Source organism: Kogia breviceps, chromosome 15 (genome assembly GCF_026419965.1).
Source record: "Kogia breviceps isolate mKogBre1 chromosome 15, mKogBre1 haplotype 1, whole genome shotgun sequence".
NCBI classification, from domain to species: Eukaryota; Metazoa; Chordata; class Mammalia; order Artiodactyla; family Physeteridae; genus Kogia; species Kogia breviceps.
The window spans coordinates 40490736-40516204 of NC_081324.1; the positions used below are offsets into that span (position 1 = coordinate 40490736).

Below are 25469 nucleotides of genomic sequence, written 5' to 3' on the forward strand. Positions count from 1 at the left end.
CAAATTTTTCTCATGTGAGTACAGGAATATTGGGGGAAACACATGACACCAATGATCCTGAACAGCTGTGCTGTGAAAAAAAAAGCCTGTGAAAAATTCTGAGATTCTTGGAAGAATGTCTGGGCAAGAGCCACTGTAGAGATTCATCATGAGATCAGAAACATATACCACTTTTTCATAAATTCCTTCGTCACCCTTTATGTACCTAGCTATAGATTATTCCTGAACTTAGGAATAGAGAAAACGGAAAACCTAAGAAGAATCTGGAGAACTAAGGCTCACCCAGCTCAGGCTCTGTTTTGCTGTCAGGGATGCTTCCCACTGTACATGGAACTAAATCTCTCTATTCATGGCTCTCAGTAGGAGCCAATCTTTCTCCACTGACTCAGGGTTGCAGCTTCCCACAGAGAAAATCCTGACAAAATTACGTGGTTTATTTCTCACTGTTCTGCATAAATTTGTATAGATTTCTTTTTAAAACAAGATTAAGATGTGACACAAACTAAATGCTAATTAAAGTAATATTTTAAGTTTCACAAGAGTGTAAATTTTTTGCATATGTGAAATGAGTCCAACATCATAAATAACTTTTAGGATAAATTAGAAATTTGTATAAAATTATTAGGTTAAATTGATAGCAACTAGTTTTTTAACCATTAATGACAAAAGGCGTAGCTTATTATTGGCATTAAAATCTAAAATTTACCTCTTTCACTGGCATCATCTACTAGAACAATTTCTTCCAGCATGTGTCTTGGTGAGCGATTAATGACACTATGGACAGTTCGCAGAAGTGTGCTCCAAGCCTCATTATGGAAAACAATCACCACACTTGTTGTAGGAAGATTATCTGGATACACCTTTGTTTTACACCTAGAGACAAAGCAAATGCCTTTGTAAAACTGTTACAATAGCATAATCAAGTAACTCAGACTAGAAGGGGTAATAGAAGAATAAGACAGGTGGCTCTAGTGGTGCAACTCTCAGTACTTCATTTATTTAAGTTTTGGTTAATGTTGCATGTTTAATAAAATAGTACCTACTTAAAGTTATATGGTTAGATTAAAACTATTTCAAAGATGTTAATTATATTCTTAAAATCAGGCACCTCTTTCCTGACATGTTTTCTGTTGATTCGTTTTAATGGATAATGTACTAAGGCTATATTAATTCCAAAGTGAACGTATCTCAAGAATCCCATTGAACAAAAAGTCAGAACCACTACAGTCTAACAGTTTAATAATCTAAGCAAAGGATTACCTTCCACAAAGGAAGGAAACTAATATTTCCTGAGTATCTATTATGTACTGGTCACTGAAGCTTCCTAATAGTTCTATGAGGTATCTGAAGCCACATTTCACAGATGAGAAGCAGAGGATGGACCAAGGGAGGGAGTGGCAGGGCCTGACTGGGAGCTCCACAGTCTTGATGCTGCCCCCTCCACAATGAGATTTCCACATGCATCTTGTTTAGTACAGACTATCTTTAGAAATGTAACCATCAGAAAGACCAAACACACCCAAAATATCTGCACACAGAATCAATATACTAATTCTACATGGCCTCTCTCTTTTTTTTTTAAAGAAGATGTTGAGGGTAGGAGTTTATTAATTTATTTATTTATTTTTGCTGTGTTAGGTCTTCGTTTCTGTGCGAGGGCTTTCTCTAGTTGTGGCAAGCGGGGGCCACTCTTCATCGCGGTGCGTGGGCCTGTCACTATCGTGGCCTCTCTTGTTGCGGAGCACAGGCTCCAGATGCGCAGGCTCAGTAGTTGGGGCTCACGGGCCCAGTTGCTCTGTGGCATGTGGGATCCTCCCAGACCAGGGCTCGAACCCGTATCCCCAGCACTGGCAGGCGGATTCTCAACCACTGCACCACCAGGGAAGCCCGGTCTCTTCTTTCAATGTTGTTAGCTAGATGAAACCGCTAGAAACAGACTAACCGAGGGCAACAACAGCACTAAGTAACCAGACATCAAGGCATCTGTTTTAGGACAAAACCTCTCCTAAAGAGTGCATGTATTACTCTTTCTTAGGGACCCCCAAATTTTAAGAGTTGTTCCAGCCTCTATATCCACCTTTTTTTCTTGCTCTCATAAACTCCTCAAACCTTGTGTGGTCTCTCCAATCTTGTCTATTATTACCTGTCAGTGGGAGCAGAGAAAGGTGAGAAGGGGGAAGAATTGAGAAAAAATACCAACAAAAGCCCTCTTCTGAAGCTGCGACAATAACCCTACTTACTAAATGTGGCACCCTAGGGCTGCTGATTGGCAGCTGGAAGAAAAGGAAAATAGAAGAGGAAAAAGATGGCAAGGTAAAAAAATAAAGGGGTTGAAAGAAGGAGAAACGAAGGAGAGTTCACTAGGGAGCCCCATCAGCACTGGTCCCTCCTCCCTCCCAGGAGAAAAGGGGAAACAAACAGCTTCCATTGTCCTTCTTCATTAAATCCCATTTCAACCCCTCCCACCCCTTCACCGTTTCCAAGACTCCCTTTCCCGGCACGTCTCCCTCTCCTCTCGCCAGTAACCTCACTGTCTATCCACCGACGCCTGAGACCACAGCCCATGTCCACGTCACAGTCCACTCCCCGCTCACCTTGTGTTCACACCAAGATCCACTAGAAGGCTACCACACAGCCTGCCACCCTCTCTACAATCACCTCCCTCCAGGTCTGGGCTAGAGGTGAAGTCCAAAAGACTTGCTGCCTAGGCTACGGGAAGGAAAACTATGGGAAGGTTCTTGGCATTCCAAATAATACTATCTGAAAATAGTACCATTTTATTATTTATTATTATTTTCAGATAGTATTGATATAATAGTATTATATCAAATAGTATTACTTTTGGACAGTATTTATCAAAACTCTGTTATAAATGGTGGCCAAATTATAGATATCTCATTAGTACTATGCTGCAGGTACCTTGTAGGTGAGCAAGCCAAGACACTCATGTTTCCATGGGAAGGTGCATGTAGTATATCTGACTCACAGACTACTGGAGCAGGACTGTGAAGTCAGGAATAGCTTGTGTATGGGTAAGGGGCGTTCAGAAAAAGACTTTCTAATATTATTTAACTGAATCATATTAAGTCATATATAATCCTTTTTCACAAATTAATCCTACTTATTATTATAGGAGAATTGGGAAACAGAAAACAGTCATGGTGACTGTAAAGCTGCTAGCTTACTGAAACAACAAAAAGAACAAAATCAAGTGAGACACAGAAGATGATTAGGCAAATTTGCCATGTACCAACAGTACTGCTAGCCATGTGCATGGCTAGGAAGCAAACAGGAAGACGATGGAAAACTTGAGATGGCAGGGTCTGCAGAAGAGGAGTGATAAGCCAGATTTATTACTAGGATGATACATTAAAGAATTAAATTCTGGGCTTCCCTGGTGGCGCAGTGGTTAAGAATCTGCCTGCCGATGCAGGGGACACAGGTTTGTGCCCCAGTCCAGGAAGATCCCACATGCCGCGGAGCGGCTGGGCCCGTGAGCCATGGCCGCTGAGCCTGTGCGTCCGGAGCCTGCGCTCCGCAACGGGAGAGGCCACAACAGTGAGAGGCCCGCGTAACGCAAAACAAAAACAAAAGAATTAAATTCTGAAGTTGTATGTAAAGGAAGCAAGGCTATAGGAACACTGGAAATAAAGAAGACTAAAATGGAAATCATTCGCAGCAGGATGGAAGAATCAGAAAGCAAAGCAAATTATTGGGACCCAGAAGAACAGGTGACAAAAAGGAAAACAATTTCCTAAATCAAACAATTGAATTTAATCATTCAGAGAACATATAAATTCATAAATATTCTCTCAATGCAAAACAGAAAATATAGAGAAAAAATGGGAAAATCTTCATAACTGATCTCAAACAGGTAAACACACACATACTCCCCTCTACCTGAGAAAGCCATAAAGCACTTGAGAAGACCAGAGATGCTTTCAGCATTCTAGCTAAGCTTCTCCCAGGGAGGGGACCACCTGTCCTTGTGGGGCTGGAGGTGAGGGATCCCTCTGGGGGTAGGGAGCACAGAGCTGAGGATAAGCACAGGCAGTACTATGAAGCAGTTTTCTTCCACCCTGTCCCAACTGAGGCTTTCATCCTCAGGGATGAAAATTAGCCAGTGTAAGGTTGTGCTACTTTAAAAACAAACAAAACAAAGCAAAAACACCACACACAGATTTAACAACAGGGTGTGGGTTATGAAGAGAGGGAAAAGAAGAGTCTTAACTTTTTACTGAAATATAATATACATTCAAACAAGTTGACAACCATAAGTATACAGGTGAGTGAGTTTCCACAAAGTGACTGCATCAAGGAGTCAGCACCAAGATTAAGAAACAGACCATTACCAACACCCCTGAGGCTTCCTTTCTGCCCCTTCCCAAGGTAACCACTCCTCTGGACCTCTTGCACTACAGATTAATGTTACCTCTTTTTTTAAATGCTTATTTAAAAGGAATAATATAGAGCAGTGGTTCTCAAACTTTTTGACTCAAAATCCCTTTACACATTTAAAAATTGAGGATCCCAATGTTCTTCTGTCTATGGGTTATAGCTATTAATATTTACATTATAAATTAAAACAAAATTTTAAAATAAAGAATCTACAAACACATATTACGTTAGCTATCAGAGAGATGATTTATCACTTTCATATAGTAACCCACTAAGAATTTATTGCCTCTTATCTCCAAATATATCCTTCACTGCCTGCTCTGTGATAGTGTAACTGGCTCCTGTAAGCATTTCTCCTTCGCAGTTGGCAAGATGCATACATAAGCTTTGACAGTCGAGGGTGTTGGAGGGACACTGCCGGAGGAAGAAACCTCCCTTCTTGGTTCTAGCATGCCTCCATTTGTTTTCTTCTTCTTATAGGGTGGCTGCTACTGGAGTGTGTGGAAGACACCTGAACACATGAGTTTCAGTAGCAGCCCACAGGCAGACTCTCAGTAAGTCTCCCAGGTACCCCAGCAGTTGGCTTCCCAGAGTTGGTTGCCTAAAGCCAGGAGGGGTGGTTGCTGTTTGGCAGTTCTGGCTCTGATTTCCTGCCCAAATGCGCTCTGAAGTGTATTTTATGCTTGTTACCCTGCCTTACCAGTCCCCACTCTGGAGGGCACTGTGCACCAGGTCTGGCCAGGGGTAACTAGCAAAGTTCTCTACCATCTACTGAAACTTCTCCAATTAGGTCTGAATCTCAGCCTTATGGAGGGGTCTCACCCTTCCAAAGGTTTTCCTTCCTTGATAATTTTCCTTCCTTTACTACTATCTTTACTCCCTTATAGTTAATTCCATTATAGTTAGTAATTATTTATATTAAACTTTCTCTGTTCAAATTATTGTGTGATTTCTGACTCCCACCTGGACCCTGATCCACACAAACTCCACTGCACACTAGTTGATTAAGAGCAGAAAGGGCAAATAATACCTTAGTAATATTATGAAAACTGTTTTGACCTTGCAGACTTCTTGAAAGGACTTCAAGGACCCCAGAAGTCTCTGGACTACACTTTGGGAGCTATCGATACAGAGCATCCTTTTATGTCTGAATTCTTTCATTCAACAGTGTGGTTATGTATCATCCATATTGTTGTATGCAATAGTTTATTTATACTGCCGCACAGTATTCCATTATATGAATATATAATCATAACATAATCATAACTTCTTTTTCCATTCACCATTGATGGACATTAGACTACTTTCTAGTCTGGGCTATAATGAATAGTGCTGTGATAATATTCATGTGTATGTCTTTTGGTGACTACATGTATACATTTCTGTATTGTTGGGCAATAAAGGATATATAAGCTCAGCTTTAGTAAATACTGTGAAACAGGTTTCCAAAGAGTGTGTAATAATTTTCACTCTCACCATCAGTCTGTTAGAGTTCCAATTGTTCCACATACTCACCAACACTTGGTATTGTGTCATTTTTTTAATGACCTTTTTTTGGGGTGGTAGTGAAAAGTTCTATGAGTTTTAGCACGTGTATAGATTCATAAAACTATCACCAAAATCAGAAAACAGAACAGTTCCATCTCCCCAAAGAACCCCTTTGTGCTATCCTTTTATACTCACACCCTCCCCATACACCTAACACCCCCAGCAACCAACATCTGTTCTCCATTACTATAGTTTTGTCTTTTCACAAATGTCATGAATGAGGTGTATAATCTTTCTTTCACCCAGGACAATATCTCTGAGATTCTTTTAAGTTGTTGTACCGGAAGTTTGTTATTTTTTATTGCTGAATAGTACTCCATTCTGATATATTCGTTTGTTTCTTCATTCACCTGTTCTTTCCAGCTTTTTTGGCCATTATGAATAGGGTTGCTATAAATATTCATGTACAAATTTCCGTGTGCTTTTATTTTCATTACTCTAGGAGGTGGGTCAAAAAATATCTTGCTGTGATTTATGTCAAAGAGTGTTTTTCCTCTAACTTTATAGTGTCCGGTCTTACATTTAGGTCTTGAATCCATTTTGAGTTTATTTTTGTGTATGGTGTTAGGGAGTGTTCTAATTTCACTCTTTTACATGTAGCTGTCCAGTTTTCCCAGCACCATTTATTGAAGAGGCTGTCTTTTCTCCATTGTATATTCTTGCCTCCTTTATCATAGATTAGGTGACCATAGGTGTGTGGGGTTTATCTCTGGGCTCTCTATCCTGTTCCATTGATCTATATTTCTGTTTTTGTGCCAGCACCATACTGTATTGATTACTGTAGCTTTGTAGTATAGTCTGAAGTCAGAGAGCCTGATTCTTCCAGCTCCGTTTTTCTTTCTCAAGATTGCTTTGGCTGTTCGGGGTCTTTTGTGTTGAGATTAGGTTTGACATAAATACACTACCATGTGCAAAATAGATAGCTAGCAGGAACCTGCTGTATAGCACAGGGAGCTGAGCTCAGTGCTATGTGATGGTCTAGCTGGGTGGGATGTTGGGGTGGGGGGAGGGAGGTCCAAGAGGGCGGGGATGTGTGTATGCATATGGCTGATTCACTTCACTATGCAGCAGAAATTAACACAACATTGTAAAGCAATTATACTCCACTAAAAAAAAAAACTTTTCGTGTGAACATGTTCTCATTTCTCTAGAGTAAATATTCAGTAATGCGCTAGCTGGGTTACATGGTACGTGTAACAGTGTAAGTATAACTTTTAAACTGCCAAACTTTTCCAGAGAGACTGTATCATTTATGCATTCCCACCAGAAATATATGAGAGTTCCAATTGTTCTGCATCTTTGTCAGTACTTGATGCTGTCGGTATTTTTTATTTTAGCCATTTAAATAGGTATAGAGTGGTATCTAATTATGGTTTTAACTGGCATTTCCCCAATGGTTGGTGTCTTTTCATGTGCTCATTTGCTATTCATATAGCATCTTGGGTGAAGTGTCAAATCTTTTGACAACTTTTTATTGCATTCAATTTTTTTTAATTGGGTTGAATTTTTTTTAATTAAAAATTTTGTTTTTATTTTTTAACATCTTCATTGGAGTAAGGGTTGAATGTTTGAGAGTCCTTTGTGTATTCTAGACACAAGCCCTTTGTTGGATATCCAGTTTATAAATATTTCCTCCCAGTCTGTTGCTTGTCATTTGATTCTCTTAACAGTGTTTTTAACAGAGTGAAAATTTTAAAATTTGATGAAGTCCAATTTATCATTTTATTCCTTGATGAAATCATGCTTTTGATGTCATGTCTAAATACTCTCTGCCTAATGTAAGTTCCTGAATACTGGCCCTAAAAATTATAATATTTTAGGTTTTAGATTTAGATCTATGATCCAATTTAAGTTAATTTTCATGTAATACATGAGATTCAGGTTGAGAGTCATGTTTTTGCATATGAATTTCTAACTGTTCCAACACCATTTGTTGAAGAGAAAATCTTTTCTCTATTGAATGGCTTTTTACCTTTGTCAAAAATCAAATAGCCTAATCCCACTCCTGGGCATATATCTGGAGAAAACTCTAATTCAGAAAGATACATGCACCCCAATGTTCACAGCAGCACTATTTACAATAGCCAAGATATGGAAGCAACCTAAATGTCCACTGACAGCTGAATGGATAAAGAAGATGCAGTATATACATAAATACATACATATATATGTATTTGTGTATGTATATGTATATAATGGAATATTATTCAGCCATAAAAAAGAATGAAATAATGCCATTTGCACCAACATGGATGGAACTAGAGATTATCATACTAAGTGAAGTAAGTCAGAAAGAGAAAGACAAATACCATATGGTATCACTTATACGTGGAATCTAAAATATGATACAAATGAACTTATTTACAAAATAAAAACAGACTCACAGACATAGAAAACAAACTTATGGTCACCAAAGGGGAAAGGGGCTGGGAGAGGGGTATTATTAGGAGTTTGGGATTAGCAGATACAAACTACTATACATAAAACAGATAACAAGCTCTTACTGTACAGCACAGGGAACTATATTCAGTGTCTTATAATAAACCATAATGGAAAAGAATAAGAGTATATAAAAGTGAATCACTTTGCTGTACAACTGAAACTAACACATTGTAAATCAACTATACTTCAATTTTAAAATATAGCCATATTTATATGGGTCTATTTCTGAGTTTTCTGTCCTGTTCCACTAATCTATATATCTAGTTTTCTGCCAACACCACAATGTCTTGATTACTGCAGCTTTATAGAAAGTCTTTAAATTGGGTACTGTACTTCCTCCAACTTTATTCATCTTTTTCAAAATTATTTTATCTATTCTATTTCCCTTGCCTTTTCAAATAAAAATTTAAATCCCTTACTGGGATTTTGAATGGAATTTCACCAAACATCTATTGGGGAGAACTGACATCTTTTATGAGTCTTCCAACATAGCTAGAAAGCAGAAGCTTTAGTTTCCTCCCTCTGCTGCATACTTCCCAAGACTGTCCTGTGTTTCAGGTCACACTGTTGGAGACAGAAAAAGAAAAGCAGTGGGAATTCTACCCATGCTCCGGACACCAGAGTTGTTCTAGTCAGAGACAATTCCCCTCAGGTGTTTAGTTGCTTCCCTGGCCACTGCTCATGGCTGTGCTGCCTGGCAATACAGCCTAGGGGCTGAGATTGTGGGGCAGGTAAAAAAAAAATTTTTTTAAGAGATGGGTTAGGGGAGAAATAAGGGTTTTATTCCACCCTCTAACCCTTAAGAGACCCTCTTCTTGTATCCCAGCCCAGAGAGGGCTGCTTCTGGGGCTCTCCTTCTGTACCCACAACATAGGTGCAAGTTTTGGACTGGTACAATTTTAAATAGAAGTGGAAAGTAGACATCCTTTCCTTATTTCTGATCTTAGGGGGGAAGATTCCAGTCTTGTACCATGAAGTGTGATAACATTAGAAGCATAACCCATAAAAGAAACAACTGATAAATATGACTTCATTAAAATTAACTTTTTGTGTGCCATTAAGCATATTCTGTGCCTAAAGTTACCATTAAGGAAATGGAAAACACAAGCCACAAACTGAGATAATATTTGGAAATTATGTCTGATAAAGATTTGTATCCAGAATACATAAAGAACACTTACAACTCAGTAACAAGAAGACAAATAATCCAATTTAAAATGGGAAACATATTTGAAGAAACATTTCATTAAAGATATAAGAATGGCTGATAAGTACATGAAAAGATACCCAATATCATTAATCATTAGAGAAACACAAATTAAAATCACAATGAGACACCAGTTCATACCTAGTAGAATGGCTATAGTAAAAAAGACAGTCAAAAAGAAGTGTTGGTGAGGATGTAGAGAAACTAGAACCCTCATACATTGCTGGTGGGAACGTAAATGGTGCAGCCACTCTGGAAAACAGTTTGGCAATTTCTTAAATAGTTAAAGTTATCATGTGACCCAGCAATCAGGAATTTTCCCAAGAAAAACGAAACTATATATCCACACAAACACCTGTAACACAAACGTTCTTAGCAACATTATTCATAATAGCCAGAAAAGGGGAACAATTCAAATGTTCATCAACTGGTGACAGGAAAAATAAGTGTGTTTTATCCATACAGCTGAATAACACTGGGCAATAAAAAGGAACAAAGGATACACGCTACAACACAGGAGAATCTCAGAAACATTATCCGCCATCAAAGAACCCAGACACAAAAGACTTCATATTATATGATTCCACTTATATGAAATGTCCAGATAAGGCAAATCTATATACACAGAGTACATTAGTGATAACTTAATCCTACGGCTGAGAGTGGGAATGGAGAGTGACTACAAATGCACACCACAGACCTTTTTGGGGTGATGGAAATTTTCTACAAGTGGTGATACTTGCGTAACTGCAAATTTACTCAAAATCACTGAATTATTCACTTTAAATGGATGCATTTTCTGGCTCCAGGAAAGATGGAGTAAGTGCACTCCACTCTGTTACTCCCAGTGGGTGGAACCATAACTCCTGGACAGAATAAATGGAGCAGCTGTCTGAGGGGACACTGAAATGTAAATGGTAGCAGGTCAACTGGTGAAGGAGACTAGAATTTGAAGTTCCATCTAACCAGTGGTGAGTTTTCCATTTCTCCCCCTCTGGCATTAGTCAGGCTGCACTCAAAGGTGGTTCCACAACTGGAAGCATATACTAGAAGCACAAAGAAAGAGTCCCAAGATAAGCTCTCTCCTTCTGGTCTGGGAAACTAGTAAGGGGTGACCAAAGGTCAGAGATAGATTTAATTCCACATCCACATTCCCAGCCTTATTTTTCTTTCTCCCTCCTCTCCTACCCTAGCTAGTTTGAGTTTGAGAAGCACTAGATTGGAGTAATGAGTCTCTGGGAGGTGGGATGTCATCTGCAGAGATCAGAATTAGCTGAGCATCTTTATTTAGGTTTTATTTTGATCAAAGGACACGCTTAAAAAATAAGCTGTCAAAAGCCTGTTTAAAAAGGCTGTACAACAGAAACTAACACAGTATTGTGAAGCAATTATACTCCAATAAAGATCTATTTTAAAAAAGGCTGTTCCCTCACCTCTTTGCCACTTCTCCCTTCTTACAGAGCAGACATAATTCTAAGTACTATATCTGCATTTTTACTTGATTTTACCCTAGTTGTAGATATTATGTATTCACTTCTTACTACAGAATATGAGGATTTATCTCACTCCTATCTCCCCCAACACATACACTTGCTAGTCTCTCAGTCTCCCAAAATTATATTATAAATTTGGATACATCACTACTGAATGTATATTAGAGCCATGTAAAATGCTATTCATAGGGCTTCCCTGGTGGCGCAGTGGTTAAGAATCCACCTGCCAATGCAGGGGACACAAGTTCGAGCCCTGGTCCGGGAAGATCCCACAGGCCACGGAGCAACTAAGCCCATGCGCCACAACTACTGAGCCTGCGCTCTAGAGCCCACGAGCCACAACTACTGAGCCTGTGTGTCACAACTACTGAAGCCCGCGCGCCTAGAGCCTGTGCTCCACAACAAGAGAAGCCACTGCAATGAGAAGCCCGCACACCGCAACGAAGAGTAGCCCCTGCTCACTGCAACCAGAGAAAGCACGCGCAGCAACAAAGACCCAATGCAGCCAAAGATAATTTTTTTTAAATGTTATTCATAGCTGAGTCATATATTATGAATAATTTTCCTCTTTCTGCACAACATTCCCCTCCACTTCGTCATCGATTATCCCCCCACTCTTCCTTAGTTTTCTATGTATTTGTCACTAATTCAAACCCACACTCTCTACAGACTGTCTAAAAGTCTCTTAAGGTGTTCAGAAGCACCAACTATCAATATAATATCAGTGGAATCTTCTTAAATCAATCTCTCCTGAGGTTTTCTGGGCTGCCTCCCTCCATGCTTGCACCACTGTCATCTGGGGCTCTCCCTTCGCCGCCTGCCCCCCAGCCCCACCCGGGATTCTGTTCTCTCTCTGCACACTGGATTTCCTCTCTTCTATACAGCATGTCTTTCTCTTAGTTTACTCCTTTGTTTTGGCAGAGAGCACAGACTGAGAAAGGATGAGGGGAGATGGCAGGTGTTTCAGACTACACCATCACTTCCATAGTGGGCTAATGCTATTAATGGGAGTGAGTTATATACTAGAGTAGATTGAAAATCCCATTTTTATAATTTTTAAACAATGAGCGAAAACACGAGTGGTTTCATTTATGTCCCTATATACAATACTAATTAAAAGATATCCATAATGAGTACTCATTTTATAAGCTAGTGAGAGGATTACTGAAAAAACTCTAATGCATGAAATTCACTATGTGGTCTGAGAGTTAGCTTGAGTGCCTGCCTGAGTGACTCAGCAGTGTTTCAGGAAATAAAGACATTAATAAATTTGCTTAGGACAGTGTTCAACTCAGCAAGACTAGACTTACCAGAGAATCAATCCACACAAATACCTAAAAATTCAGGAATACAGAACAACAGAATTCCCTTGATAATTATTATTTCTATGATTTTTCAACAGTTAAAGTCCCACTGTACGTATCCTAACCCTTTTAGGGAGTGAAATGGCATTAACAGTTTTATATGCATTATCCCACTTTATCCTCACAGGTCATCGTGAATTACCCAAATTCTAATTGCGATTTGGCTAACTAAAGCTCATAATCTCTAAACCTTTCCACTGTGCTCTCTGGAATTCATGGTTACTGTCATTAGCAAAGTTCCCAAATATTCACAATCTCTTCTCTGAATATTCCCTTCATATTCTACGCTAATTAAAATATCACCAAGAATACTGCCTCCTGAGTGGTCTTTCAAGAGAAGGCTAGCTTTTCTTCAACATCCCTTGAACCACTGAGTCTGGAAGTGGGGGCAAGTATCTCCCTTGTTCCTCATCACTATTTCAAGACTTATGTTTCTCCCTCTTCCCTAAGAAGCCTCAGGTCCTTTACAGAAGGTGCTATCAGAAGTTGCCAACCCATCCTTGGTACAGTCATCTGTCACCTTCCCTACCAATTCCATCACTAGTCTTGTCATCACATTAACAGTCATTTTAGTTTCCATGCAGTCGATTTATCAATACTTGGCCTCTCAGATCTTTGCTCTGCTCTGCTCTCCTCCACCATATCTCATCCACTTCCTTTCATGCTATACCCTTAGACCACATCATTACTCATAATCTCCATTTTAAACATCCCAATCTCTGGTCACCATTGCTCCTTCCACCTCCCATCCCCACTCCCTCCCCCTGACATCCTGGCTTGTTCCAACTCAGTTACTCCAATAATCTCAGATCCTTATCTTCCTTCATTGGGATCTCAAATCCAGACCCTTCCATCCTTTTACTTTCTGTGACCCTCTTCATGTTTTCCAGGACTCTTTATTATAATCACTGTCTTGTATCTCCCTATTCTACCTCACTCGCTTGGCAATATCCCAATAGCTAAATCCAACTTTCAGCTGATTCTGCATCTGCACTAGGGCTGCTGAATATGGCTAAAGAAAACATATGAGCATGCTGAATGGTCTCATTTTTAATTTACAAACACAAACCTCAAGGAGGCTCTCAGCACTATCCAGTATTCTCACTACATTTCCTAGTTAACCCCTGCAAACTGTTCCACACCTCCTGAGGTTCCCAATGCCTTTCCTACCCTCCTCACTCACAGGTGTTAACCTTGTTTCTAATTTCACTGAAAAAAAGCCATCAGATGAGGATTTCCATACTCCCATCAACACACTGACCATCCTGTAGACATCTGTGGTCATAAACATTGTGCCTTTTCCCCATTATACAATGTCTGTGTTATCCGTGTTCCTGTCTGAAGCCAACTACATACATTCCTTCTCACCTACTCAAGTTGAATGCTCTTGCTATAATTCTCCCCTCTCAAACTTTCCCTCAATGGGATCATTTCTATCAACATACAACATGGCATATACCATATTGTACTATATGCCGTATTACAGAAGAAAAAGAAAATGTCTCCCTTGATTGCACAATCTCCTCAGCTAACTGCCCCATTTCTCTTTTTCCAACAATTACACCTCAAAAGCACTGCTATACTTGCTGTCTCCACTGCTTCCCTCCCACTTTGTTTCTCCCACTCTTTTTTCAAGTTGATTTTATGGGAAGCATAACAGAGTGCAAGAAACATAAATTTAGAGCGAATGAGATATCATAAGCAAATGCTCATGTAATCATGACTCAGGTGAAGAAATAGAACACGGCCAGCACCTCATTAAGTCCCTCTTGCTCCCAATATCTTTTCTTTCCTCTCAAAAGCACTATTTAGTTTCTCAGTATATACCTTTTGGATTCAGCAGATGCCTCTAGATAAAAAGTAGCCTCCAAATTCTATGCTCATTTCTCTGGGTTTCCATCTTCTCCCAGATGTTGGCTCTGTAATTTTTCACTACCTTCTAAGCTGTGCTTTCTAACCTCTGGATGTTTTCAAGAGAATGATTTTTCTAACTCTCTAGATGTTCTCATCTGGAGAGTTGGTCCAGATCACCAAGGCCACCGCTACAGAAATGGAAAGTCTCCCCATTCTTTTAAACCACGGTTTCATTGCCTATCACTCCACAGAAACAATCCTGGTCCAACAGCCTCTCCACACACTGAAACCGTCGGTCAGTTTAGAGATCTCAACTTAACCTCTCAGCAGCATTTAACACAGCTGGCCACTTCCTCCTTGAAACAGCACCTCACCTCTCCTCAGCCTCTTGCTAGATCTCCCTCCTGTTCTCAATCTTCAAAGGCTGGAACATTAGCTCCCTAACCCCTTTTTCACCTCATCCACTCCAGTGGCTGTCAGCCAGTCACATGACTTTAAATTCTCTTATCCCTTAATGACTCCAGCTTCAACCCCTCCCCTGAACTCCAGGATTTTATAAATATGTGCTAACAATTCTTGATTTCTATTCCCATATTTCTACTCTCCTTTCCATCTTGGCAAGTATCACTTTAATTCAGAGAGCTAATCAAGCCTAAATTCTTAACTTTTCCTTTTTTCTTTTACTCCACATCCAACCTGTCAGCATTCTGACAGCTTCCATCTTAAACATACAATCAGAATTTGAAAACTTCTTCACCTGTACCAGCCTCGTCCATGCCACTATTATAAATCTCACTCATGCCACTACTATCCTCTGCGTAAAAATGCAGAGCAATGTAATCTCTCATCCACTGCAGCTGGAAAATGTAAACTGGTGAAACAACAGTGGGAGCAATTTTTAAAAACATCAAATGAAATTAAAAAGTGCATTCCTCTCAACACAATTATTTCACATCTCTGTGTAACTGACCATAACACATGGTAACAAACACATTTTACATCGCCCTAAAACATACATTCTGAAACAATGATTAATGAAAAAAAACTTTTATTACATGAGATACACTCTGATATCTTCTATGTCACTAATTAAAATGCTAACATGTATTCACATTGTGTATGAAATACCATAAAAAAAAAAACCTGGGGCCTAAGGTCTTCTAAATTGATCTCATGATCCATTAATGACTAAGGGGTCATGACCTACAATTTGGGAAGCACTGTTCCACAGAAAACTGTTACATCTGTACAAGAGAATACATGCTTGTTTAAACAGGATATTTATAGACATTCTGTAACTGTAAAGTATATACATCTAAGCAAAAGCAAAATAGATAAATTATGGTGTATATTCCCACAATGGACTTCTACAAAGCAGTTAAAATGAATGACCTAGAACTACATGTAATGACATGGCCAAATTTCAAAATCAATGCTTGAACAATTTTAAAGTTGCTGAAGAATATGTGCATATGCTATGCTAGAATCTGTTATAAAAATATGAAACTACATATTATTTAGGTAGATAGATAATAGATAGATAGATAAACATGCACAGTAATGATAAATGCAAAAAATCAGACCTATGGTTAGAGAGGAATGGAATACAACTGGGGAGGGGTACACAAATGGTTTCAACAGTAGCTGTAAAGTTTTATTTTAAAAACAAAATATGAAGATAATATGGCAACTTGTTAAAATTCAATAAAGTTAGTGGTTGATACAAAGCTTTGTTATCTCCTATAGCTTTCTGAATGTTTAGACTATTTCATTCAAAAAAAATTAATAGCTAAAATAAGGAAAGAGAAAGCTACGTTTTCCAAAGAATAAAATTTCTGAGAGATCACTAGTGAAAGATGGAAAATGCAAAAGAGGGCTTGGCTTCCCCAGTGGCGCAGTAGTTAAGAATCCGCCTGCCAATGCAGGGCAAAATGGGTTCGATCCCCGGTCTGGGAAGATCCCACATGCCGCAGAGCAACTAAGCCCACGTGCCACAACTACTGAGCCCGCATGCTTAGAGCCCATGCTCTGCAACAAGAGAAGCCACTGCAATGAAAAGGCTGCGCACCATGATGAAGAGTAGCCCCCGCCAGCCACAACTAAAGAAAGCCCGCGCACAGCAACCGAAGCAGCCAAAAAAAAAAACCACAAAAGAAAAAATACTTCAAGATAAATATTTTAAGGCATATTTTTAAACTACTAATTACCACGTCTGTCTTTGAGGCAACAGATAAAACAAAAAATCAGGGAACTCACTAAACTTGTATAACAAAAATTTACATTTCATGAAGCAGGTAGAAATCATACTATAAGAGGATAAATACAGATACAAAGAGTAAAATTTATGTTAGAATATTGTTTTCAAAATTGTATTTAACGGAAACAAAATACGTATTAGCCTTAGAACTACCACTTACTATTTACAGAATTATAACAACGTTACTGAAAACACCTAAAAGATTATAAAACCATAAGTCTTAAAAATTATAAGCAGAGCAACTCCCAGAAGTTTATCCAAATCATCTAGAGAAGCTTATCTAACATGTGAAAATAAACAGAATTCTACTAAATACATGATTTTAATCTGTTTCCAGAATTTCATCTAACATTAAAAGTAATAGTTAAGAAAATGAGAAAAAATAACCTTTAGCAATTAGGCAGAGAAAGAAGGGAATTAAAAGTCAGAAGTCCTGGATTCAAACCTGATTCAGTTGTCCTGGGCTACAGAAATCTCTCTGAGGCACTTAGCAGCCTGCTTCATGGGACTGATAATTTTTTAAACCAAAGTTAAAATTACTTTAAAAACTAGAAAGAGGGATTCCCTGGTGGCGCAGTGGTTGAGAATCCGCCTGCCGATGCAGGGGACACGGGTTTGTGCCCCGGTCCGGGAAGATCCCACATGCCGCAGAGCGGCTGGGCCTGTGAGCCATGGCCGCTGAGCCTGCGCGTCTGGAGCCTGTGCTCTGCAAGGGGAGAGGCCACAACAGTGAGAGGCCCGTGTACCACAAAAAAAAAAAAAAAAAAAATAGAAAGATTAAAATGCTACATACTAAACATCTCACAAATATTTCTGTGAATAAAAAAGTTAAGTTGCAGGGTTTTGTGCCTGTATCTTTAAGTCAGAAAACAACAGCAACGACATAGTAATTAAAAATTTAACAAATAAAAAATTCAAGAGAATAGCTGAAAGGTAGCCTAGCATTTCTCCCTGGAAGTAGAACAGAAAGACAAGAAAAGATAAAAATCAAAGGGACTAAGAGAATCAATGCAAGCAGTCCAAAGTCTGGCTAATAGGAGTTTCAATGGTAGGAAACAGACTGATGGGACATATAATAGGCCTAATAGGTCACAACTTACTTGACTTCAAGGATATTGGTACAAAACGCCTTTAACCTACCAATCTACAGGGAAGAGAGGAAACAGAAGAACAATCAATGGCACCAGCAATCAGCAAAATGCAGACTCAGGAAAGATACAAGACGCTCTACCTCATATTCAAATAATAAACTGTATGGGAAAAAAGAAGATGGAACCTACAGACTAAGAGACACTTGAGATAGATATCTACCAGTTGCAATGTGTGTACCTTGTTTGCATCCCAATACAAACACTCTTAAAAAAGGAAAATATATGACATAACTAGGGAAATTTAACTGGATATTTCACGTTATCAAGGAATCACTGTTAAGACTTTATTTAGGTATGAAAAATGGTAGCATGATTTCTCCCTTTCCTTTTTTTTTTTGTTCCATGTATGAGTCCTATCTTTCAGAGACAAATATTGTAATATTTGCAAATGGTAGGTCTTTGCCTGAGGTTGGGGAATCTGCTTCTAATCTCACTCACCTGGTTGATCCCCCAAATCCACAAACCATGTGGGCTTCTCCACAGGGCCATTCCTGTCATGTCAGCTGGCTTACCTCAGAGTCAATGATCCAAGTGAGAATAAAAGACCAAATTGGAAACCATAGTGTATTTTATAACCCAATCCTGAAAATGACACTCCATCACTTGTACTGCTGGTCATACAGACCAACCCTAGCACAACATAGGAAGAGACCACACAGAAGTGTAAATACCAGGAGAAGGAGATTGTTGCAGGACATCTTAGAGGGTATAAAAGAGAACTTTTAGGAACTGCTGAAACAAGGTGATAGATACATTAGGGTTCAGACTATCATCTCTATTTTTGTATATATTTGAAAATTTCCATAATAAAGTTTTTCAAAACTTTTTTTTTAAAAAAGGATAAAAGCACAGAAATAGAACAAGAAGGCAAATAATGGCTATTCAGTGGTAGTAGTGACTTTGTGCCACGCCATGAAGTAGCCCTGTCCCACAGAGACCCAATGGTTGGCCAGAAGGACTGCGTATTAGCAGCTGGACTAGCAATCCAGCACAAAGCAGGACTTTTTCAAGTCTGAGAAGTCCTCATCAAGCCCCAAATTTGGTGCACAAGCATACGTATCACACCATTTAAACACTGATCTTTATATCATGAAGTTGTTCACTGTGCAAAAACTAGTGTTTATATTTAATATACTTATAAGCTACTCATTAATAAAAGTATCTTCAAGAACCATGTAAAAGATTTTTAAAAATAAACACTTAATAAAACGTGTTGAGAGTGGTGATGTATTTAGGGGAATTATTAAAAGCGCAAAAACAACTCTACTATAAACAATAATAGTTAAGGTTCTTTTTAATGCAGACATCACTGAATTTAACTGAGACTTCCCTGAGGAGTCTAGCTTTCTTCAATAATTCTTAAATTACTCAGGAAAGTACACAGTTTGTGAAAATCTAAGTTTACAATGAAGCTTCTCTTGACTGATGTCCACTTAACCAATTTGCTGGATGAATACTCTATATCCCCTCAGTTTAATTTTTACATGCACAATATTCAATGGTTACCTTATTATGACTTATTCATAGCTGTGCCATATAATAAACTATGATTACCTTTGCCTTCTCTGAACAACTTTAAAAAATTTTCCCTGGATTTAATGATTGTTTAATTTTTTTCTTGTGATGGTTTTTTATGTACTTATTACTAATTCAATCGTCTACATCTCTCCAAGACATTCAGCCTTATCAGGTATGACTTCAACGACATCTCCTTGAAGTCTCTCCTGGCGAGCATTTTCTGAGCTGCTCCCACCTGGGCTGGCTGCTTCTCTGCCTGCAAAACTCTCACCCGTGGCTGTCCTTACACCATCTTCCAGAGATTCCCACTATCTCTCGCACATCAGATCTCCCGTCTTCTACGTTAACCTTTTCCTTGATTTAAGTCCTCTTTTGGTGGAGCACAAGCCAGTAACTTCCCAAGAAAAGATATGTGGCGGCAGTTCAATGTTTTGAGACCTTGCATTCCCCAAATGTCCTTATTTAACCTGTGCACTTTATTGTTAATTTGGATGCATACAGAATTCTAGGTTGGAAGTTATTTTCCTTTAGAATTTTGCTCCTTTGTTTCCAGAGTTGCTGCTGAGAAGTTTGAAGATATTCTGATAAATAATCCTTTGATTGTGATCCGTTTTCTTCTCAAGAGAAACTTATAAGAGGTCTTTTTCAGGGAATGATTGCCAGTGTTCTAAGTCACAATGCCTTGGGGTTGCAGTCTGTTTTCATCTATTGTCCTGAAAACTTAATGGTCTTTCAATCCAAAACCTGTACAGTCCAGTTCTGGAAAATCTGGTGGATAAATTTTCTCCTTCCCACCTGCCTATCCCTCTCCTCACTTTTTTTGTTGTTCTCTTTGAGACTCCTATTAATCAAATATTGGTCCTCTCATTGATAGTCAATTCAATTTCTATGCTTTTACTATTGTCCATCTCTTTGATCTATTTTTATGGAAGATTTCCTCCCAACCTGCTGTTGAGTTTTGTTTTAATTCCCAAAAGCTCTTGGTTCTCTCAGTCTATTTTTTGAATGGTATCCTATTCTTGTTTTATGGTTGTAATATGTTTTCTTATTTCATTGGGATTACTAATTATTTCTTTTTAAGTTTTCTTCCTCCTGAATAGTCAGTCTTTGCTTCCTCCAAGTTGCTTAAAGTTTTGAATTATACTCTACATGTTTGAGGGTTTCCTGTGATGTCTAGTATTCCTTGGTCATCTATTACTAAAAATGGAAGGCCAAAAAACTGAATATAAGCTCTGAATATATTTAAGTGAGGCTTAGTGACTATGAGTATCCTCCACTGGAGTGATCAGGCTATGCTATTAAAGTTGGAGAATCTCTGATGTCAGTGTTTGCAGTTGTTTTGCTTTTCTCTAGGGCTAGTCCAATTCTGCTGAAAAAGATCCTCCAATCTCCTGCCTAGAGGGATAAAGCCTGGCTGCTGGCATTAATGGGAGCCACAGAAAAACAAGGTGGCTAGGGTATCTCAACAGCTAGAATGTATATGTTCACTTGATCTACCTTTCTCTGTACAGTTCCCTTGCTTTTAACTGGGCCTGTTGTCCTCTAGTCCAGATACCTTGTATTACCTTCTTCATATGGCACAACTGGGCCTTATATTGCTGGTAGGAGTGTAAGTTGGTACAACCATCTTGGAAAAATGTTTGGCAGCATGTGCTAAAGCTACTTAAGTGTATACCCTATTTCTTTCTCCAATACATATGCCAAATAGAAATGAGTGCTTAAGTCTTCCTAAAATGTGCACAGAAATGTCACCATAGCCTTTATTCACAACAGTCAATAAGTGAAAACAACACAAATATCTATCAACATGTAAATAAACCCTGGTATATTCACATAACAAACCACAACACTGCAATGGACAAGAATAAGTTTCTGATATATGCAACAACATGGATCTCAGAGACACCAAAGAATATAAACAGTATGGGTCCATTTATAAACAGTTCAAATAAAGACAAAGCTAATCTATGTTTAGAGATCAAAACAGTGGCTGCCCCTGGGGGTGGGAGTATTGACTGGAAAGGAACACAAGAGAACTTTCAGGGGTGATGGAAATGTTCTATAACTTGATTTGGATGATGGTTAGACAGGTACATACATATGTAAAAATTCAGTAATCTGTATGCTTATGACTGTCTACTTCACCATTTTAAGTTACACACAACTTAAAAGAATCTTGTAAAAAATTAAAAAATTAATTATATACACCAAAGGGGGAAAGCAGGGTGAGGGGTGGGGGGTGGGGGGGGGATGAATTGGGAGATTGGGACTGACATGTATACACTAATATGTATAAAACAGATAACTAATAAGAACCTGCTGTATAAAAATAAAATAAAATAAAATTCAAATCAAAAAACTTAATTATATAAATGTTTTGTTAATAATGAAGTTTAAAATCCCTACTAATCTATCAAGATAAACAATTATCTTCCAAAGCCTAAAATGATCACTAGAACTTGAGGTATTATTTTATCAGCATTTAATTATTTAAGTGGGGGGGGTAAGTAGTAACTTAGTGATGTAACAATCACTTTAAGAATAGTCAACACTAAAGTGCAATTTATTGGGAATTCATAACATACTTTTCATTCATATTAAATACTACTATTAGGACCACACTAGGTACTTACCCTTCTAACCTAACATCTGGTAAAGATCTGTTGAGTGCAATCATCTCACTTGCCATTAAATTGAACTGATTGATTTTAAACATCTCTTTCATCTTTTCTTGATCCTCTTTAGGAATGACGACTGGTTTCCCCATTTCTCCAGGACCTTCATGAGGCTTTTGTACTGGCTCTAGAACTAAGAATAAGGAGGAAACTTAACTAACATTAATTGTATAACAATTGATTCATGTTTCTGTTTAATAACATTTGAGTTTAAACTATGCCCTCAACAACCAGGGCCATTTCTGAGCCCATCCTCTCCCAGTCCGAGACACGGCCTAGGGGCTGCCTTGTCCTCCGCTTCCACGCCTCGTCCTGACTCAAGACCTCCTCACTTTGCACCACTCACCTGAATCACTTCATGGCCTTGGAACTCCCATCTCTGATATCGTTACCACATTAATCTCCCTTGAAGATCATTAGAGATTTAATCTCCAATGAAGCATAGCCTTCATTGTGTTATTCTCACGGTCTCCTAGAGGCCAATCTCTTTAATAGGAAATTTAATCTAACTTCCCAAACCCACCACTTGCTGGGGTCTCCACCGCCCACCCCCCAGATCCTCATCCTCCAGTCAAACAGCACCCACTACTTTCCTCCATGTGCCTCATGTCTTCTTGCATTGGTGCCTTTGCTCACACTGGCCCCTCCCTTGGCATCTCCTTCCTACCTCTACCTCTGTAATACCAAACTCACACTTGTCCTTCAAGGCCCAGATAAAACAGCTTCTTTCCTGCAGCTTCTCTGCATCTCTCTAGAGTGATCATTTACTACTCTTGACTACTATATCATTTTGTCCAGTGCTCTATGTCTCTAATCAATAGTTCTCTCTTATTATTATCGCTAAACCTGCCTATGACACCCTCCCCTAGCTAGATTATGATCTCTTTTTTAGCTGGAGTTTTTTGTTCATTCATGTACCTTCTGTGGAATTTAGCAGTGTTTTATAGACATTTTATAACTATATGCTAAATTAATATGTGAGTAAAAGTGTTATTCAAAATAAGTCAAAATGAAATCCTAGAATTGACAATAGTAGACATTATAATAAGCATATGCAAGGTGGAGCATCAAGAAATATAATTCTTGAGAATTTCTTTTATTTTGAATTTCTTTTATGCTTTGAGCTTTTTATTTGTTGAAACATTCATTTGTAAACTTTTTTATTTTATTGCACTTAAGTGAGAAAATACAGCCTTCCAACAATAAATATTTAATGAGCACCTACATCATAGCAGCCACTGTGCCAGGCACTGAGGATCAGTGCAGACAAGACATGACATGTTCTCTACCCTCATGTGGCTTAAACTTCCTGCCTTTTGAAAGGTATTAACGTTTCCTTTGTGGGCTAGAAAAATGCTTCATTTTTTAAAGTGCTAAGTGGAATGTGTTAAAATTATGTATTCCATATATGTAGATTACATATTTGAAATATATCTAGTAAATAACCTTATTAATGAAAAAAAGAAATATAATTCTAATCAGAAGTAATGTTATCTCGTAATATACAGTTGTCCCTCAGTATCCATGGGGCACTGGTTCCAAGACACCCCCCTCACCCCGCCCTGTGGATATCAAAATCCACAGACACACAAGTCCCTTATATAAAAAGGTGTGGTATGCTCAGGCCTCTGTATAACCCACGGATACGAAGGACCAGCTATATTAGTAAAAAGAATAATATTCCTGATCAGCAATTCCCAAATCTTGTTCCTTGCTATATGCTTTTGAGATGTTGAAAAGTGTTCCAAGAAAAATATGTTCTAGAATATATTAAATTTGAAAAAAAATTGTTAAATTTCCCATCTAAGAGGGATGGGTAGAAAATGAGGTGAGGATAAGAATGGGATGAAAATATCTGTTTTGTACATTACTTGTTTATTTTTAAAGCTGCAAGTTTTATTCTCCTACAGTTTGTTTTTTAGGCATCCCCGAAAGTCTCTGGACAAAAATGAAGACATCAAGGCAGTAGACAAACCAGCTCATTTCAGCCAAGCTTCATCTGCCCAAGAACAGCTCTAGCTGGTAAAGCTGACCTACAGGATGACTGTTCAGATGAGGTACAAAGCAACCTACCAATACCAGAGCTGCAGAATATTATTCACTGTGTCTTCAAAAACTCTGTCTAGAATATAAAATCTATTCTAGAGGACTATCAAGGAAAAAAATGGTGGATAATAACTTTCCCCATTCTCAGAATGAACTGTGATTCCAGGAAGAAAGTTAAAATATTAGGAAATAAATTATAGGAAACTCTTATAATACAATTTTTAAATACAAATCCCACCTAATTTTTGTCAAGTAAGCTCTTTAAACATAAGAATTAAAAAATTCTCAGTGACAAAAATTTTCAATGCCAAGTGTAATTAAAAACTGTAAGTACAGAAGTATAATGCCCATCTAAGCTTTTAAAACTTTAAAAATCATAAATTATAAAACTCTGAGTCAATTCTTACTTACCTCTCTCAGAAAATAAAGAGTAATTAACAGATTTGGGGGTTGGGACATTCAGGGGTCAGTATAAAGCAGCGGAGTTCTAGAGGTAACAGTTATTTTATCTGCATGGCACAGATAACCTGAAGAGTAGGTGGGAGACATCTAGTGGCCCTGATTACAAATATCCTTTAGTTACCTGTGCCCTATTTTATCATAAGATGATGCTTTAAAGAAAAGTTAAAATGGAAACATTTTCACACTACTCAGTTTTTTAATTGAGTATTAAGTTATACAGAACACCATCTATAACATATTTTTGCTGGGGGCAGGGTGGGGTAGATCCTGAATCTGATCAAGCCTCTGGACTTACTTACCAATTCACAGGAAATACAGGGGACAGAGGAAATGATAAAAAAACATTAAAGGGATGCAAATCCTGACTGTGGGAAACTGGAGAAAACAAAGAAAGCAATTTCTTCTTCTTCAACAACAACCAAAAACAGGGGTTGGGGAGGACAAAAAGAAAGAGGTATCCATGTCTCTATGCCACAAGACTAGCTTTGAGTTGTTAACTGTTGAAGCCAGATGATGGGTATGTGGGAGATCAATTTTCCATTTTTCTCTACTTTTGTTTATGTTTGAAAATGTTCCATGAGGATTGGGGGAGCATGAAGGAGCACTCAAGAAATTATTACTGTAAGAACCAGTAAGTATAAATTTGATTGCTTACAGCCTAAGAGACTGTATGACCAGAAAGTTAAAATCCCGCCCCATCACAGTGAAGTAAAACTCTAGCCTTGAGGTCTTAAAGAATTGGGCAAAACTTTACAACATATAAAATCCTCCTGGCTGCAATTTTACAAATTTGGTTACCTGGTACTTACTAACAATCTAAATATCTGGTATAATACCCACATTATATACTTTAACTTACTGATACACATGAGATCTCAGAGCAGCTTTTAAAATGACCATTAATCAAAAGTTATATGACTACTGCATGACTTACAGAATCCACCACAATACTCTAATTTAGAAATTATAATATCTGAAGAATTACACCAACCAGTAAACTAATTTTCTTTGGCAAAGATGCCAGGATAAAATGCAACTAGCTAGTGAATATTTT

At 38.3% G+C, this 25469-nt stretch overlaps 1 protein-coding gene across 5 annotated transcripts in view; it reads right to left on the reverse strand.

The window, feature by feature from the left end:
* Window positions 1-25469, reverse strand: part of GALNT1 (polypeptide N-acetylgalactosaminyltransferase 1) — a 123468-nt gene that overhangs the window by 36873 nt on the left and 61126 nt on the right. For all 5 annotated transcript variants that reach the window (XM_067016022.1, XM_067016020.1, XM_067016021.1 and 2 more), the window contains 2 exons: window positions 21866-22040; window positions 707-873 (listed from right to left, as the gene is read on the reverse strand). In XM_067016022.1, coding sequence (XP_066872123.1) covers window positions 707-873; window positions 21866-22040 — 342 coding nt within the window. The remainder of the gene's footprint in view (window positions 1-706; window positions 874-21865; window positions 22041-25469) is intronic.